Consider the following 18,254-nt stretch of genomic DNA (forward strand, 5'->3'; position numbering starts at 1 on the left):
AGATTCCAAACAGCAGTCTAGCCTACATGGTATCCCATTGACAACGATATTCAATTCGAAAACATGTCAAAGATGAGTAGATCCTTAAAAGTCAGCGCTCCCATTGTTGCTGTAATCGGCCCATGTCTGCTTCTCTTGCCTGAGCTCCCCTGTAAAAGATGACAGACTTTACACCAATGCTCTGCAAGCAAGTTGAGACCTGCATTCACAAACTACATGTACCTTACCTTCTAAGCTTGAATAGAACAGCTACCTTGATTTACATACTATATATAGGCAGTGGCACAATAGATAGCCTGCAGGTGAGTTACATTACATCACTTGAGGCTATGCAAAGCTTGAAGCCGATTAGCTGTTTGATCGGCTGCTACTGTAAGTTATCATCATGAGACATTTAGCATATTAACCAAGAAGGGCAACGTCTCTAGCAAGCATGCATTATCTTGTCCATTAGGGAGCACTAAGTATTATTTTAGTTATTTAATATTTGCATTGTGCCGTTACGTTACCGTTAGTTATAGTTTGCTTGCCAACAACTGACGAGATTCAGCTTGTAGGGAGTTAAAACTCCTAATTTCTTTTCTGCTATAAACTCCTCTTCCCAAAATGTCTGACGAGGAGGAGCAAGTGAGGTTTTTTTTCTAGCACAACATTCCTTTTGCCACGCTAGTTCACGAGTCAGAAAAATGTGGCTAAATTATCCATAAATCGGCTTACCGTCTAATGTTAATCAGCTACCAAATACCCAAGACGGGCAGCGACAACTAACCGCTAGCTAGTTAGCAAAGTTAGCCCCAAAGTGAGTTTACTGGGCGGTCAGCTAACGCTAGCTCGCTAACGTTGGCTAGCTTTCACCAGTGGCCACTTGACAGCAACTGGTGCGCACTGGACAGAGCTAGCAAGGAACTGCAAGGAACGTATTCCTTGTGGCTGCACTGAGGCTAAAACTACTTCTTTGCAGTAACGAAATGTAGCTTCTGCCAGTTTTACCCATCTTCCAAAAGCTAGTAGAGACGAGTAGGACCAGGTGCAGAGGACAGGCGTGGTGGGGTGAATTGGCTTCTGCAGGTACCTAGGCAACGGACCGTACCATTCAGGTGATGAAGGGGATAATAACGGGAACATCTATCTACTGCGGGAAGGGAGGGGGAAGTACTGCTAGTTTCGTCAGTTTAAACTGTTTGTTTGTTTAGTTATTTGCTTGTTTCTTCAAATGACAAAGTCTAAAATATGTCAGGAGTAATTCGTGGACTTTACCAAAACAGCCTGTCGTGTTGAAGAGATAACAGAAACACTAAACAAACATAAACACAACTTTCTTCTTCGGCAGCCTGCCAGTAAGTAATTTAAATCAATAATGAGCATAATTTTATACCGATACAATCCCTTTCATGTTTATTCAATGTAGCCTACGCATTAATACATTCCTTTATATCGAAGTCCAGCTTTTGTCACTGAGCAATGGAAATAACCACCAGGGGGCGTCAAGGTGACATTTAACTTTCCCTCTGATGGGCCTGGGAGCATGCCTGGGAGGGGAAATATTGACATAATTATGAATTTGTGTAGGAATTTAGTTATGATTTTAGCATTGAAAACACAATTAAAAGTTGTTATATGTTTACTATCTGTAATGCAGGGCCTAGAGCCTTAATAAAGGCCCACTCGCATCCTCCCCCTCCTCCTCACCACTTGGCATTCAGAGACTAAAATTTGTTTAACTGCTTTTTTGTCACTTATTTTTCTTTAATTTGTTGTTTTGCTGGTAAGGTGTATCCCCCCAGTGACCCTGTTAATTAACTCAGACCTCTCTGCGTAATGTCTCCTGGTCCGATTCTCTCTGCGTGGCCAATAATTGCTCTGAATAGTCATTATCTTCAGCAGCAGAGTGTTATAGCTGTGTGTTTATTTTTCGTAATCCACCCTCCCTGTCTAGAATCACAACATGACTGTATGAGGAACGGTGGTATGTTCATTATAGGTACCGAGCAGCACTCCAGATGGACTGTTTACAGAAGGTCTTTTCATGTGGTTTCATGTGGTTCCACTGGCCATGGGTGGCTCTCACTTGGGTCCTGTTTGGATGGTGATTCTGCACTGAGGGAGCATGAGGCAGAGCAAAAGGCAGCTCTGTTCTGCTCAGAGGAAATGGGCGTTTAGAGTTTCTTTTTGGGAACTGCATTCCTCCCCCTGGAAACTGGATGGAGTGGCTGAAAAAATAAAGGGGGTGTGGCAAGAGTAGAAAATGAGAGGACCACCAAGAGGGGCACGATACTGCAGAGTAGTGAGGCTGCTAGTGAACGTCTGATCCAGAGGAAGGAGAAATACCCGAGGTAAGTGGAGATTTACTTTACCTAAAGAATTGATTTGAATATTATGTCAGTCTTGTTGTTTAGCAGTCCACTCTTTCCATTAAGGGTTAATCATTTCAAAACTGAAATGCCATTGTAGTGACTCTGTTGCATCACACCTCGTAACCATGCAAGCTTAAGAAAAAAAAAGATTGCCACCAAAATAGTGCCACCAAAAAGCTCCATGTTTTTACTACCACACCTTGTTTTGTAAGATATCCCACTTTCAAAAACCTGGCAACCGATCATGTCTAAGTGTGGATGCCATGCAGCTACAGTATACTGCTATTGAATTCTCAATGTCAAGGGTTATTTCCCCCCAGAATACTTTTGTTTTAAGCCCATTTCATTGAATTATTATCTTTCATTCACTTTTGCTGTAACCTGGTGTAATGGCATAATTTGACAATGATCATGACTCCACCACCCACCCAGTCAGACCTCTCCTACAGATAAACATCTCTATGGACAATTTCATCCTGTCTCCCTCCCTCCCCCCCCCCCCCCCTATTTATTTTCTGTCCCAATCCACGTCTCCTGTCGTGAACTGAAATGACTGTTTCTTCTGCTACAAACAGCCCCTCTTATGTGGTTTCTTGCTGCCACTGTGTACAATTTCAAACAGCTTTGTAAAATCACATTTCTCTTCTCCAGTCCCCGACTCAAGTTTCCTCCAAGTTTACAAGTGCAAGCGGCTTTAATGAAAACCAAATGTATCTTGAGTCACAAACTATTTACTCTGCGCGGCCGTGGAAAAAACCTGCCATTCACAAGTTTAGAGAGGTTAATTGGATAAATATTTTGACACCATTTTGATTTGAACAGCCTCGCCCACTTGTTCCACTACAGGTTGGCTGTACTGTTGGCAGCACACCGGCCGTTTAGAAAGAACTCATTGCACTCACTGAAGTGTGCTTTTAGAACACAGAGGAGACTTTGTTCGGATCATCAGATTTTCCATTTTATGTTTTTAAGGCAGAACAGGACACCGAATTTCAGTGCGACACCAACACAAAGTGCGAAATTACGACAATGCTTATATTGGACGCTTTTTTTTCTCCAACAGTGTATTTATTATTTTCAATTAACACATTTAAACAACAATATAAAATACAATACAAACATCCCATACATATACCACCTCCCTCCCCTCCCCTCCCCACAATAGCACAACAGAAAAACAAAAACAAAAAACAGACAGAAACATAACAAAAAACACACCAACATACAGGCCTTGTTTCCACTGGGGATTGGACTCATTTAACTTAAATGTTGCTCAGTTATATCTTTACTCTTGTACAGGTTTATAGATTGGAATGTAGAGAGAAAAAAGTATAAAGAAATGCAGAGGAAAACAAAAACAAAAACAGTCGGTCAATCAAACAGTTCCAGTCGCTTCCATCATGTCGGCCACATCTGTCCTCTCTAAATAACAAATGAAAGGGCCCCAAATGCTGTCAAATACTTCCTGTTTACCCCTGATGGCATATGTGATTTTTTCTAAGGGCAGAGTTGTAGTTAATTCAGACATCCATCTACCGATACCCGGCCTACCAACCTGTTTCCATGTTACGGCAATAACTCTTTTGGCCAAAAGTAAACCTATGTCTAAAAACCTTTTCTGTCTCCTTCTGATGTTAAAATGAAATGGGTATAATCCTAAAATAAAGAGCTTTGGATCTAAAGGTATTTGTATGGATAATATGTCCTGGATACACTTTCTTACTGCTTCCCAAAAGGTTTTGATTTGGCTACACTGCCAAAGACAGTGGAAAAGTGTACCTTTTTCTTTTCGGCACTTGAAACATACATCAGGAATGGCACCATTGTATTTATTGATCTTCTCTGGCGTTACATAGACTCTCATCAACCAGTTATACTGCAGCAATTTAAGGCGTGAGTTAAACGTTTGGGATTGTGCTTTGTCACATGCCTCCTCCCGGTCCCCTACAGTGATGTCTTCGTCCTCTAAGTCCTCTCTCCATGCCTCCAGTCTCTCCATGGAAGACTCTGAAGACTGTCCTACCAGAAGATATTATATATCTTAGAAATTATGCCCCTGCCTAAACAGTTAATCAGCATTACCTCTTCTATTGTAAACATAGTGGGAATGGTTAATGATTGATTTTGCTGGTTTCTGATTAAATCTCTCACTTGTAAATAGCCAAAGAACTGTTTGCGGGTTATGTTATATTTATCTATTATTTCATCAAACGACATCATCTGATCCCCATATTGGACACATTTACTCGAGAAGCCTAAATTGTCTAACTCTGTGCTTCTTCTTTTTTTGCCAGGGAATTGAAAATGGCATACTTGCTTATGTTTGTGACCTTAATGCATCTCATCACACTGGCTATGCTGTTCATTGCAACCATGGAGAAGGTAGGCATTATATTTAGGATATCGACACATACTGTATTTTTCATTCACTTTTGACATATTATTCCTTAAATACAACATCTGTGTATTTTATGTTGTTTCTTATCTCTCTTTAAAGTCCTGGTGGGTGTGGGATGGGATGGAGAACTCGGACCTGTGGTACAACTGCAGGTTCGACAACTTCACAGGAACCTGGTTGTGCGCATCCTCCAAAGAGAGTGGTAAGCAACGATTTGAGACATCTCATATTCAATTCATAAGGGGGTTTACATGAACAACCTCCCAACCTGAGAACTTAAGGTGATGATTTCTGGAATTGGGATAGAGTTCCTTATGCCCACAAATATTGTTTAGCCTGTTCTTGACAATAGGAATAACCAGAGTAAAGCAAACAAACAGCTAATTTCAAATGTACTCTATAAGTTGACTTAAAGTAAAGTACAAGTTACGAGTTACTTTTCAGAAACTATAGCGGAATACCCTGTGTGACTGGCCATTTAGTCAGGCCTCGCTCGCAGAGTTGGCATGCAGCTTCTCCTCTCTCTCCCCAGGGGGTTTTCATACTCCACTTCAGTGGCTGATTACAACTCAGCTCATCTGTGTGCTGCTCCAGAGTTCACTGGCTGACTCAAACTGCGCTCACCTGTGTGCACTCCATGGTGCTGAACCTGTGCTGAAGCATTTTGGCCACTAATTAGCCATTTTTGCCCATTTAGTCGGCCCTAATGACCTAATTCTAAAAATTGCAGGGGTGCTCTTTACACTTCCTGAAAGATTCAGCGTGATCACACATAAAATGGCATAGCTGTGGCAGAACACAATTCTGCACACTCTCTCTCTCTCTCTCTCTCTCTCTCTCTCACACACACACACTTTGCATTCTTATTATAGGATGAGGACACTGTGTAGACCATGAAATGATAAAAGAACAAGAGGACATACTTCAAACTTGATCATTCGAAAATATGGAAATTACAAAATAAAGTGCACAAACAAAGCCAGATCACTCTTCTCTTCTTTGTTGGCTCCACAGTTTCTGTTGCTGGTGGACAATCTACAAAGTTTGTACCATGTAAAAAGGATGTCATTTAAAATGTAGCAAACAACAATAAAATATACCTTAAGTAAATGTAAAATTACAGACTTTAAAAAATACTCAAAAAAGCTACCCAATTACAGTAACATGAGGAAATGTAATTAGTTACTTCCACCCTTGGGAATAGCATACATCAACTCTTATTGAACTGAGTGCTCTTTACTTGCTCAGACTGGGTATTTCTGTGATGGGTGATGGTCTTGTTCCTTTCTCAGAGTGGCTTCAGGCGGTCCAGGTCCTGATGGTCCTGTCAGTGGTCTTCTCCTCCGTCTCCTTCCTGGTCTTCCTGGGTCAGCTCTTCACCATGTCCAAGGGCAGACTCTTCTACTTCACTGGGCTGTGCCAATTCTTTGCAGGTAATAGCATCACTGAAGTGAAAGGTGACACCTAAACGATATTACATGACCTAAGTCCATGGTGGGCAAAGAAGATAATTTACAGACTGGACCCTCTATATTTTAAATGACTGAACTTATGGGTGATCATATATTTAGGAGGGTTTTACATTCAATTATTAATCAATATATTTTCATATGTTAGAAAGGATCAGTTTATCGACCAAACCCCATCTAGAGATAAAAAAATATCAGGTTGTAACCTTAGCCTATAAGTTATTTATTTGTTTGTTTGTTCATTCATTCATTTAGGTCTAACAGCATTGGCTGCAGCTCTCATCTACACGTTACACCACAAGGAGATCCTTCAGGACTCCAGAGAGCTGAGTTCAGGACACTTTGGGTACTGCTTCATCTTGGCCTGGGTGTGCGTCCCTCTGCTGCTGTGTGGCGGCGTCACGTACATCCGCCTGCGCAAGAAAGAGTGACTGGAAGGAGGAAGACGACTGCAGCAGTATTGAACAAACTAGCCTTCAACTAGAGCTGATGTCTTGACTCTTTTTCACAGGACTGGTTGGGGAAACTAATATTGGTGCCATAGGAGGCACATCAGAGCTGACTGTGACTATTGTTCAGCCTTGCCCGATGTGATTCTGTTTATGCATTGTAAATATATAGGAAAAATACCAGCAAATAATAGGCTGTCCCATTTAGCAGCCTTGGAACATAAAATCCAATATTTGCTTATCCTATTTTGGATAATGTATTTGCTGACAAATGTTGCCCAGTGTTGACCAAAGAAGCCAAATGCCAAAGAAGTATGTTTTTTTTTCTTGTGTTGTTTAATGTGGCACTTTGAATTATCTCTAGTCTAGAGCAAACTGGAAATATATTTTTGTACCTAAAGCTTATGTGTAGTATCTATTTAGTATAGTTGCACCTCATTTTCTTAATAAACATCACACACAAAAAAAACATTTTTAAATGTCCTTGTCTTCAAGTGTCTTCAAGTTGGTAGGCTAAGGATACCCTAAAATGGCTATATAATGGCTATAGCCTATATGTAGAAACTGCTTGAGGTGTTGGTTAAAGGTATAGCCTCAGCAAGTGGGGCATCGGTAAGAATGAGGACTCAGAGGAACCAAGTGCAAGGGTTTTATTTAGAGCAAATCCCTTTGTGGATGGATAACCACCAAGGTGTAGACCAATAACAGATGGTAGATACAGATGATTTTACCTAAACACAAAAAGGTATTAACAAAGGTTTCAAACAAACAAGGGAAAACTTCAACTGTAAAGTAATAATACATCTAATTCAAATATACAAAGGAAATGACTAACTATAACAAGACTTACTGGCAATGATGCATCTGCACATTGGTGACCATCAAGGGAAGGACAACGCAGCCTCCTCCACTGCTGTCTGGAGCCTACTGAGCCTCACCCAATCAGCCGTCCTTTATTGAGCCCAGGTGCGGCCCAATCAGGGCCCCAGGTGTGGCTGATTGGGTGAGGCTGAGCTGATGGGGGGATTTTGTACAGCCGCCCCTCAAATATACCATTATATTTGATAAATAAACTCAGTTCAGGGTTCAGAAAATCCAGGGTTAGCTGTAGGAGGAAAGGCTGCCATACATCACCCAAGGGAGAGGGGCGTCCCGCCGCCCCATGAAAAACAAGTTTAATGTCACCTTTGCCGGACGTATGGTGGGTCACTGTGCGTTTGGGGTCAGGACAAAGGGATGCACTGCTCCTGGTTCCTCTGCCGATCTGAATGGATAGGGCTGTCGATCTCTCTGGTTCACACGATGAAGGATGCCTATGTGTTTCCTGTTGCAATGGGGGCATGGCTTCCTCAGATTGCAGTCCATAGCCATATGTGGCCCTGCACACCTCCAGCACAGCCTATCGCGCTGAATCCAAGCAATCACCTTCTCTGTTGATAGATCCTTCAGCTCCCTGCATCTGATAATTGAGTGGTCATGTGAATCACAGTACAAGCATAGCTTGGGTCTCATTTGCCGCCCTGGTGAGGAAGAGGGAGAGAAGTTGGTGCTGGTACTGTGTAGGATGGTTGCTGTTGGAGGAGCCGGCCTCGAGGTTGACCTCCTGTTTTCCATAGATGTGTCCATATTCAGATGTCTAACCTGTGCTGCCACAGATTGACACTCTGCCTCACCCTGGAGCCATGCAGCAAAGTGCACCAAGGTGTAGTGGGTCCCTGGCAGGGTTGATCGGGCATACCGTACAAAGTTGGCTACGGAATCCGCTGGCAACTTACTCAAAAGGTGGTGTACGTGGGAGGGACAGTTCAGCTCTGCTGCCCCTGCACTCTGCCCCATGGCCTGCAACATCCCCACTAGGGATTGGACTCTCACTGCAAAAGTATGAAATGCTCTAGAGTCACCAGGTTGAACTTTTGGGAGGTTAATTATATTGGTGATCTCCCTGGTGGCCAGATGGTGGGGCTGTCCATACTGTTGGTCTAAGGCAGCCAAGGACCTAGTGTAAGGCTGTGGGTCATGGGCATATGCTAATGCAATATGTCGAGCAGAGGGCAGCTTAAGGTGGTCTAATAGGATATGATACTTATAAATTTCTAGGTTCCCAGGGGGGTATCAGATTGGTAAGGGCCATCTTAAGCATGGTATACTCATGGGGGTCTTCCTCGTAAAGACTAGGGAAGGTGGGTCCCTCTACCCGTGACCTATACCCAGGCGGGGGCCCTGCATATGGTTGGAAGTTATGTACTGGAGGTAAGGGGGCCAACTGAGGAAGGTAATTACCATATTGGTAAGCCTGGTGGTCATAACGTTGTTGGGGTTGCCTTACTTGGGCTGGCCAACCTAGGGGTGCTGGGCCTACCTGCATAGGATCAGTTGCCGGGGCCCACTGGAATGGAAAAGGCGCTAGCGGAACCTGGAATGAAGGAGGCACCTGGAGCAGAGGAGGTGCGGGTGGCACCTGGAGCTGGGAAGGTGCGGGGAGCACCTGGTACTGATGAGGTGCGGGGACCACCTGAGGCGGAGGTGGCGCAGGGAGCACCTGAGGCGGAGGAGGTGCAGGGAGCACCTGAGGCTGAGGAGGAGGCGCCTGGAACAGCTGAGGCGGAGGAGGTGGCGCCTGGAGCACCTGAGGCTGAGGAGGAGGTGCAGGGAGCACCTGAGGCTGAGGAGGCGCCTGGAACAGCTGAGGCGGAGGAGGTGGCGCCTGGAGCACCTGAGGCTGAGGAGGAGGTGCAGGGAGCACCTGAGGCTGAGGAGGCGCCTGGAACAGCTGAGGCGGAGGAGGTGGCGCAGGGAGCACCTGAGGCTGAGGAGGTGGTGCAGGGAGCACCTGAGGCTGAGGAGGCGCCTGGAACAGCTGAGGCGGAGGAGGTGGCGCAGGGAGCACCTGAGGCTGAGGAGGTGCAGGGAGCACCTGAGGCTGAGGAGGAGGTGCAGGGAGCACCTGGGGCTGAGGAGGCGCCTGGAACAGCTGAGGCGGAGGAGGTGGCGCCTGGAGCACCTGAGGCTGAGGAGGTGCAGGGAGCACCTGAGGCTGAGGAGGCGCCTGGAACAGCTGAGGCGGAGGAGGTGGCGCAGGGAGCACCTGAGGCTGAGGAGGTGGTGCAGGGAGCACCTGAGGCTGAGGAGGCGCCTGGAACACCTGAAGAGACAACTGGGGGTGCAGGTGGCGATGAATAGCAGGATCCGAATATGCTTTCATAGGAAGCCTTATTGTCTCTGTCAGGTGGGTGCAGTGGGCATGCACTCTGGGGCCGGGTTTGGGTATACTTGCACCCGGGTAGAGTGAACATGCCCAAATCCCTGTCTGAATCATACTCACTTCCCCCATAACTCGAGGCATTGGATCTGCCTGAGGCCAGGTATCCCTCCACAGCTTCAAGCCTCCTGACCACCTGCAACAGAATGTCTCTGGTATCGTCATTTGGTGCAGGTTGGCCAGGATGCCGTTCAGGAGTAGGCCCCACTGCTTGAGCATGGTAGTGCAGGGGAGGGGGGTGAAAGGCCTGGCCCAGGAGAGCCGGTTGAAAGGCTTGGTAGTCATAGTCCTGGAGGTATGACGGTGGTCCTCTGGTCCGTGTCCCCCTCCTTGGTTCCTCCTCTTGCTGGTTCCTCTGAGCCATTCCCACTTGCTGAGGCTAATCCGGCTCGAAGGACCATGTAGAAACTGCTTGAGGTGTTGGTTAAAGGTATAGCCTCAGCAAGTGGGGCATCGGTAAGAATGAGGACTCAGAGGAACCAAGTGCAAGGGTTTTATTTAGAGCAAATCCCTTTGTGGATGGATAACCACCAAGGTGTAGACCAATAACAGATGGTAGATACAGATGATTTTACCTAAACACAAAAAGGTATTAACAAAGGTTTCAAACAAACAAGGGAAAACTTCAACTGTAAAGTAATAATACATCTAATTCAAATATACAAAGGAAATGACTAACTATAACAAGACTTACTGGCAATGATGCATCTGCACATTGGTGACCATCAAGGGAAGGACAACGCAGCCTCCTCCACTGCTGTCTGGAGCCTACTGAGCCTCACCCAATCAGCCGTCCTTTATTGAGCCCAGGTGCGGCCCAATCAGGGCCCCAGGTGTGGCTGATTGGGTGAGGCTGAGCTGATGGGGGGATTTTGTACACTATATATATATCATGTTCTCCTATATTTTTCGGATTTTTATAGTAATAAGAGTAAATTGCACATTAGATAGGCTACCAAATTAAAATTTATCAATTGGCTGGTGTAAAATTTTATATATATATATATATATTATTATATATATATATTATTATTATCAATAATAATAATAATAAAAAAAAATAATTGTAATAATAATAAAAAACTTGGTAGAAGCTATTTCCCATCAGACTGCATGGTGTAATCCATAAAACAGTAGCCTATAACTGTAATTATGTGTAGGCCATTGGTGTAGGCCTATATTATTTATGGTATTACTTATTATTAAAAAAAAAATGTGTCTGCCACCAAAGAGGAAGACAAATCAGTCTTCAGTCAGTTCAAAGGTCGTCACCATAGCGACCGTAAACAACAAAAGTTTCTCCGGAACTAGCAGCTCATTTGTTGTTTGTAAAGTAAAAACCGTCGTGTCTTCATCCATCTCAGACTGAGCAGCTTGAGATAATGGCCAGTAAACCTCTTGTTTCCAGGGTGATTGCCAAAATAATTCCTCTTGCAATACCCAAAGGAAGCAAAAAGTTGTGTGAACTTTGTCAAAAACCAGCGCACCTGCAATGCAGCAAGTGTCGAGTCACTTTCTACTGGTGAGTTATGGCCGATTGGCTTTTCACTTATCTAAACCATAACCGGCTCCAATAATGAGTTAAGGTTCGTGGGTTTATTTTTGTGTGGATTTTGGCAAACGTTTCCTCCCAAAGTAACGGAGTTAGTTTGAACGCTAGGTGGCAGTGCTCGCAATATTTTCCAGCAAAATCACAGATGACGTTGGCATGTGAAAATGTCAGTATGATCACAAGGGCCGTTCATATTGAAGTCATTGAGTCACTGGACACATCCAGTTTCATCAATGCCCTCAGGCGTTTCTTCTCCATCCGTGGCCCAGCCAAACACATTCGCTCAGACCGTGGGACCAATTTCATTGGCGCCTGCAAGGAGCTAAGGATCACCTCCAATATCGGCACCACGTCTGTTGAAAAATACCTGACGGATCAAGGCTGCACCTGGACGTTCAACCCCCCTCACGCCTCTCATATGGGCGGGGCTTGGGAAAGGATGATAGGTGTAGCCAGGAAGATTCTGGATTCTATGTTACTTCAGCAAGGACACTCAAAGCTAACCCACGAAGTACTCACCACCTTGATGGCAGAAGTGGCCGCCATCATCAATGCCAGACCACTTGTCCCAGTATCTACAGACCCAGATGACCCCCTACTACTCACGCCTGCTACTCTCCTTACTCAGAAGGTGAGTGCGCCTTCTGCTCCTGCTGGTGACTTTGGAGTACAGGACCTCTTTAAGCGTCAGTGGAGATACGTCCAACATCTGGCACAAACATTCTGGGACAGATGGAGGAAGCAATACCTCTCCTCCCTTCAGATACGAAGAAAGTGGACAACTGACAAACCCAACCTTGAGCCAGGGAGCGTAGTGCTTCTCAAGGACAGTCAAGTCAAGAGACACGAATGGCCCCTGGGACTGGTCACACAGGTCTTTCCAAGTAAAGACGGTAAAGTTCGTAAGGTAGAAGTCAAGATTGCCAAAAAAGATGGCACCAAACTCTTCCTTAGGCCTGTTTCAGAGACTGTTCTTCTCCTTCCCACTGAGGCCTAGATGATCAGACAATAACTGTAATAACTGTATACTAGATAGAGTGGCGTTTGACTACGCCAGACGGGGAGTGTGCTGTTATAGTATTGTTTCAATGTGTTTTGTCTCCCTCTAGTGGACATTTGTATTTTACATCGGTTTGTATCATGTGACTTCAGAGAAACAGAAACCGAAAGTTACTTCAGAGAAACAGAAAGTTAGTTGATGGAGAGGACATGTGCTTCTGAATACTTACCTGCTGGCATTCTACATGAATCTGCTCATCTTCTTCGCCTTTTTGATTGCATTGTCGGTATGTAATGTTGTTTTACTTACTTACCTGCAATTGTGTAGCATTATTTGTGAGATATTGATTTATTTCTGTACATTTTGTGATGTGGCTCTGTTCACCAGCTAGTGTTAATGTTAAGCTTTATGTTAGCTCATCTCATGCCACTTTTGGGTAATATGAATATATACTGTAATAGCTATATTCGACTCATTGTTTGATTGTTAAGTCAATGCAGAAGGAAAGTCAATTTATGTATCCTTTTTGCTCTTTCCAGTTTCACCCTTTCTACATTAAAAAACCTGTGGACAAAACGAAGACTGTCTTCAGAGTCTTGATAGTCCAGGCATTTTACGCAAATATGTGGGTCAACCTCACACTAATTGCAACAAAACCAAACTCAACTGATTTTGTATCCTCAATATGTCCTCAATGAAGGAAAAAAAGTGTTAAGGAAATGTATGAAGGGAAAGTTTTGAAAATGACCTAAATATGATGGTAGCCTATGGAAGCCTATGGAAGCCTTTTTTTTTTTTTTTTATGTGCCATAAATCTCATCACTTATATCCTGTATGTGTTTTTTGCTTCAAGGAGAAAATAAAAATAAAAAATAAAAAAATAAATAAAAAATGTTAAAAAATAAATAAAAAAACGTTTTTGGTAGCATCATATAGGTAATTTTCAAAAATTTCCCTTCATACATTTCCTTAACACTTTTTTTCCTTCATTGAGGACATATTGAGGATACAAAATCAGTTGAGTTTGGTTTTGTTGCAATTAGTGTGAGGTCAAGTGACATTTTTACCGGACTATGATGGCTGAAAGGTGTTTAGCTGACTGTTGAAGTATACAGAGGACGTATATAGAGGACAGTACAAAAACCACACCAACATACAGGCCTTGTTTCCACTGGGGATTGGACTAATTTAACTTAAATGTTGCTCAGTTATATCTTTACTCTTGTACAGGTTTATAGATTGGAATGTAGAGAGAAAAAAGTATAAAGAAATGCAGAGGAAAACAAAAACAAAAACAGTCGGTCAATCAAACAGTTCCAGGCGCTTCCATCATGTCGGCCACATCTGTCCTCTCTAAATAACAAATGAAAGGGCCCCAAATGCTGTCAAATACTTCCTGTTTACCCTTGATGGCATATGTGATTTTTTCTAAGGGCAGAGTTGTAGTTAATTCAGACATCCATCTACCGATACCCGGCCTACCAACCTGTTTCCATGTTACGGCAATAACTCTTTTGGCCAAAAGTAAACCTATGTCTAAAAACCTTTTCTGTCTCCTTCTGATGTTAAAATGAAATGGGTATAATCCTAAAATAAAGAGCTTTGGATCTAAAGGTATTTGTATGGATAATATGTCCTGGATACACTTTCTTACTGCTTCCCAAAAGGTTTTGATTTGGCTACACTGCCAAAGACAGTGGAAAAGTGTACCTTTTTCTTTTCGGCAGTTGAAACATACATCAGGAATGGCACCATTGTATTTATTGATCTTCTCTGGCGTTACATAGACTCTCATCAACCAGTTATACTGCAGCAATTTAAGGCGTGAGTTAAACGTTTGGGATTGTGCTTTGTCACATGCCTCCTCCCAGTCCCCTACAGTGATGTCTTCTTCCTCTAAGTCCTCTCTCCATGCCTCCAGTCTCTCCATGGAAGACTCTGAAGACTGTCCTACCAGAAGATATTATATATCTTAGAAATTATGCCCCTGCCTAAACAGTTAATCAGCATTACCTCTTCTATTGTAAACATAGTGGGAATGATTAATGATTGATTTTGCTGGTTTCTGATGAAATCTCTCACTTGTAAATAGCCAAAAAACTGTTTGCGGGTTATGTTATATTTATCTATTATTTCATCAAACAACATCATCTGATCCCCATATTGTACACATTTACTCGAGAAGCCTAAATTGTTTAACTCTGTGCTTCTTCTTTTTTTTTGCAGGGAATTGAAAATGGCATACTGGCTTATGTTTGTGACCTTAATGCATCTCATCACACTGGCTATGCTGTTCATTGCAACCATGGAGAAGGTAGGCATTATATTTAGGATATCGACACATACTGTATTTTTCATTCACTTTTGACATATTATTCCTTAAATACAACATCTGTGTATTTTATGTTGTTTCTTATCTCTCTTTAAAGTCCTGGTGGGTTTGGGATGGGATGGAGAACTCGGACCTGTGGTACAACTGCAGGTTCGACAACTTCACAGGAACCTGGTTGTGCGCATCCTCCAAAGAGAGTGGTAAGCAACGATTTGAGACATCTCATATTCAATTCATAAGGGGGTTTACATGAACAACCTCCCAACCTGAGAACTTAAGGTGATGATTTCTGGAATTGGGATAGAGTTCCTTATGCCCACAAATATTGTTTAGCCTGTTCTTGACAATAGGAATAACCAGAGTAAAGCAAACAAACAGCTAATTTCAAATGTACTCTATAAGTTGACTTAAAGTAAAGTACAAGTTACGAGTTACTTTTCAGAAACTATAGCGGAATACCCTGTGTGACTGGCCATTTAGTCAGGCCTCGCTCGCAGAGTTGGCATGCAGCTTCTCCTCTCTCTCCCCAGGGGGTTTTCATACTCCACTTCAGTGGCTGATTACAACTCAGCTCATCTGTGTGCTGCTCCAGAGTTCACTGGCTGACTCAAACTGCGCTCACCTGTGTGCACTCCATGGTGCTGAACCTGTGCTGAGGCATTTTGGCCACTAATTAGCCATTTTTGCCCATTTAGTCGGCCCTAATGACCTAATTCTAAAAATTGCAGGGGTGCTCTTTACACTTCCTGAAAGATTCAGCGTGATCACACGTAAAATGGCATAGCTGTGGCCGAACACAATTCTCCACACTCTCTCTCTCTCTCTCTCTCTCACACACAACACACACACACACACACACACACACACACACACACACACACACACACACACACACACACACACACACACACACACACACACTTTGCATTCTTATTATAGGATGAGGACACTGTGTAGACCATGAAATGATAAAAGAACAAGAGGACATACTTCAAACTTGATCATTCGAAAATATGGAAATTACAAAATAAAGTGCACAAACAAAGCCAGATCACTCTTCTCTTCTTTGTTGGCTCCACAGTTTCTGTTGCTGGTGGACAATCTACAAAGTTTGTACCATGTAAAAAGGATGTCATTTAAAATGTAGCAAACAACAATAAAATATACCTTAAGTAAATGTAAAATTACAGACTTTAAAAAATACTCAAAAAAGCTACCCAATTACAGTAACATGAGGAAATGTAATTAGTTACTTCCACCCTTGGGAATAGCATACATCAACTCTTATTGAACTGAGTGCTCTTTACTTGCTCAGACTGGGTATTTCTGTGATGGGTGATGGTCTTGTTCCTTTCTCAGAGTGGCTTCAGGCGGTCCAGGTCCTGATGGTCCTGTCAGTGGTCTTCTCCTCCGTCTCCTTCCTGGTCTTCCTGGGTCAGCTCTTCAAGTCAAGTCAAGTCAAGTTTATTTGTATAGCACATTTCATACACAGAGGCAATTCAAAGTGCTTCACATAAAATGGTTGACAGGAAAAGAAAAGAAAAGAAGAGAGTAAAACGGACATTTAAAAGCATCACAACAAAACTTTAAAAAAAGAGTATAAAAAGTATAAACGAAAAGAAGAAATAAAATGGACATTTAAAAGCATCACAACAAAACTTAAAAAAAAAAAAAAAAAAAAAGAGTATAAAAAAGTGCAATAGGCAGCAGTTGCAGAAAGAGCTAAAACTTATAGAGGACTCATTGGGTTTGCATAGTAGCTGTCAGCAGTTAAAAGCGACGGTAAACATAAAAGTCTTTAGTCTATTTTTAAAAGTAAGTAAGGTTGGGGCAGATCTGAGGTCTTCAGGCAATTTGTTCCAGCTAGCAGAAGCATAGTGGGTAAATGCAGCCTTCCCGTGATTTGATTTGATCCTAGGGACAGTTAATAAGCTGGACCCTGTTGACCTAAGAGTTCTAGACGGTTCGTAGCGTGGGAGCAATTCAGCTATGTATTTTGGGCCTAGGCCATTAAGTGATTTATAGACTAATAACAGTATTTTAAAATCTATTCTCTGACACACTGGCAACCAATGTAAGGACTTAAGAACTGGAGTGATATGATCAGCTTTCTTAGTCTTCGTTAGTACTCTAGCAGCAGCATTCTGAATGAGTTGAAGTTGCCTAAGTTCTTTTTTGGAGAGACCAGAAAAAAGGCTATTGCAGTAGTCTAACCTACTATAAATGAAGGCGTGAATTAGTTTTTCTAGATCCTGTCTGGACATGTATCCCCTAATTCTTGCTATATTTTTAAGATGATAAAAAGCAGATTTTCTAATTGACTTAATGTGGGAGTTAAAGTTGAGATCGGAATCAATAATAACTCCAAGATTTTTGACTTGATCCTTAGGCTTCAGGGATCGAGACTCAAGGCATGCAGTGATTTTCACCATGTCCAAGGGCAGACTCATCTACTTCACTGGGCTGTGCCAATACGTTGCAGGTAATAGCATCACTGAAGTGAAAGGTGACACCTAAACGATATTACATGACCTAAGTCCATGGTGGGCAAAGAAGATAATTTACAGACTGGACCCTCTATATTTTAAATGACTGAACTTATGGGTGATCATATATTTAGGAGGGTTTTACATTCAATTATTAATCAATATATTTTCATATGTTAGAAAGGATCAGTTTATCGACCAAACCCCATCTAGAGATAAAAAAATATCAGGTTGTAACCTTAGCCTATAAGTTATTTATTTATTTATTTGTTTGTTTGTTCATTCATTCATTTAGGTCTAACAGCATTGGCTGCAGCTCTCATCTACACGTTACACCACAAGGAGATCCTTCAGGACTCCAGAGAGCTGAGTTCAGGACACTTTGGGTACTGCTTCATCTTGGCCTGGGTGTGCGTCCCTCTGCTGCTGTGGGGCGGCATCACGTACATCCGCCTGCGCAAGAAAGAGTGACTGGAAGGAGGAAGACGACTGCAGCAGTATTGAACAAACTAGCCTTCAACTAGAGCTGATGTCTTGACTCTTTTTCACAGGACTGGTTGGGGAAACTAATATTGGTGCCATAGGAGGCACATCAGAGCTGACTGTGACTATTGTTCAGCCTTGCCCGATGTGATTCTGTTTATGCATTGTAAATATATAGGAAAAATACCAGCAAATAATAGGCTGTCCCATTTAGCAGCCTTGGAACATAAAATCCAATATTTGCTTATCCTATTTTGGATAATGTATTTGCTGACAAATGTTGCCCAGTGTTGACCAAAGAAGCCAAATGCCAAAGAAGTATGTTTTTTTTTCTTGTGTTGTTTAATGTGGCACTTTGAATTATCTCTAGTCTAGAGCAAACTGGAAATATATTTTTGTACCTAAAGCTTATGTGTAGTATCTATTTAGTATAGTTGCACCTCATTTTCTTAATAAACATCACACACAAAAA

General features: G+C 42.7%; 2 protein-coding genes across 2 annotated transcripts; both read left to right on the top strand.

The window, feature by feature from the left end:
* Positions 1 to 2,242: 2,242 nt before the first annotated feature.
* LOC310781040 (epithelial membrane protein 3-like) lies at positions 2,243 to 7,117 on the top strand. Its single transcript, XM_083641574.1, has 5 exons — positions 2,243 to 2,333; positions 4,649 to 4,736; positions 4,852 to 4,954; positions 6,045 to 6,185; positions 6,477 to 7,117. Exons 2-5 carry the CDS (start codon positions 4,659 to 4,661, stop codon positions 6,650 to 6,652), a joined length of 498 nt encoding a protein of 165 aa, XP_083497700.1. The 5' UTR covers positions 2,243 to 2,333; positions 4,649 to 4,658; the 3' UTR covers positions 6,653 to 7,117.
* A 5,540-nt stretch (positions 7,118 to 12,657) lies between these two features.
* Positions 12,658 to 18,235, top strand: LOC310781009 (epithelial membrane protein 3-like). The gene is made up of 6 exons (XM_083641545.1): positions 12,658 to 12,767; positions 14,708 to 14,795; positions 14,911 to 15,013; positions 16,173 to 16,265; positions 17,203 to 17,295; positions 17,595 to 18,235. The coding sequence occupies exons 2-6, from the start codon at positions 14,718 to 14,720 to the stop codon at positions 17,768 to 17,770; spliced, it is 543 nt and encodes a 180-aa protein (XP_083497671.1). The 5' UTR covers positions 12,658 to 12,767; positions 14,708 to 14,717; the 3' UTR covers positions 17,771 to 18,235.
* Positions 18,236 to 18,254: the final 19 nt, after the last annotated feature.

Source organism: Poromitra crassiceps, assembly GCF_964638095.1.
Source record: "Poromitra crassiceps genome assembly, chromosome: 8".
Classification (NCBI taxonomy): Eukaryota; Metazoa; Chordata; class Actinopteri; order Beryciformes; family Melamphaidae; genus Poromitra; species Poromitra crassiceps.

What these genes read in the sequence shown, in the direction of transcription:
- LOC310781040 (XM_083641574.1), top strand. Translation starts at nt 4,659, where the DNA reads ATGGCATACTTGCTTATGTTTGTGACCTTAATGCATCTCATCACACTG. An exon ending in TCATTGCAACCATGGAGAAG is followed by an intron (nt 4,737 to 4,851) that starts GTAGGCATTATA and finishes CTCTCTTTAAAG; the next exon opens with TCCTGGTGGGTGTGGGATGG. An exon ending in CGCATCCTCCAAAGAGAGTG is followed by an intron (nt 4,955 to 6,044) that starts GTAAGCAACGAT and finishes TTCCTTTCTCAG; the next exon opens with AGTGGCTTCAGGCGGTCCAG.
- LOC310781009 (XM_083641545.1), top strand. Translation starts at nt 14,718, where the DNA reads ATGGCATACTGGCTTATGTTTGTGACCTTAATGCATCTCATCACACTG. An exon ending in GGGTCAGCTCTTCAAGTCAA is followed by an intron (nt 16,266 to 17,202) that starts GTCAAGTCAAGT and finishes CTTGATCCTTAG; the next exon opens with GCTTCAGGGATCGAGACTCA. An exon ending in GCTGTGCCAATACGTTGCAG is followed by an intron (nt 17,296 to 17,594) that starts GTAATAGCATCA and finishes TCATTCATTTAG; the next exon opens with GTCTAACAGCATTGGCTGCA.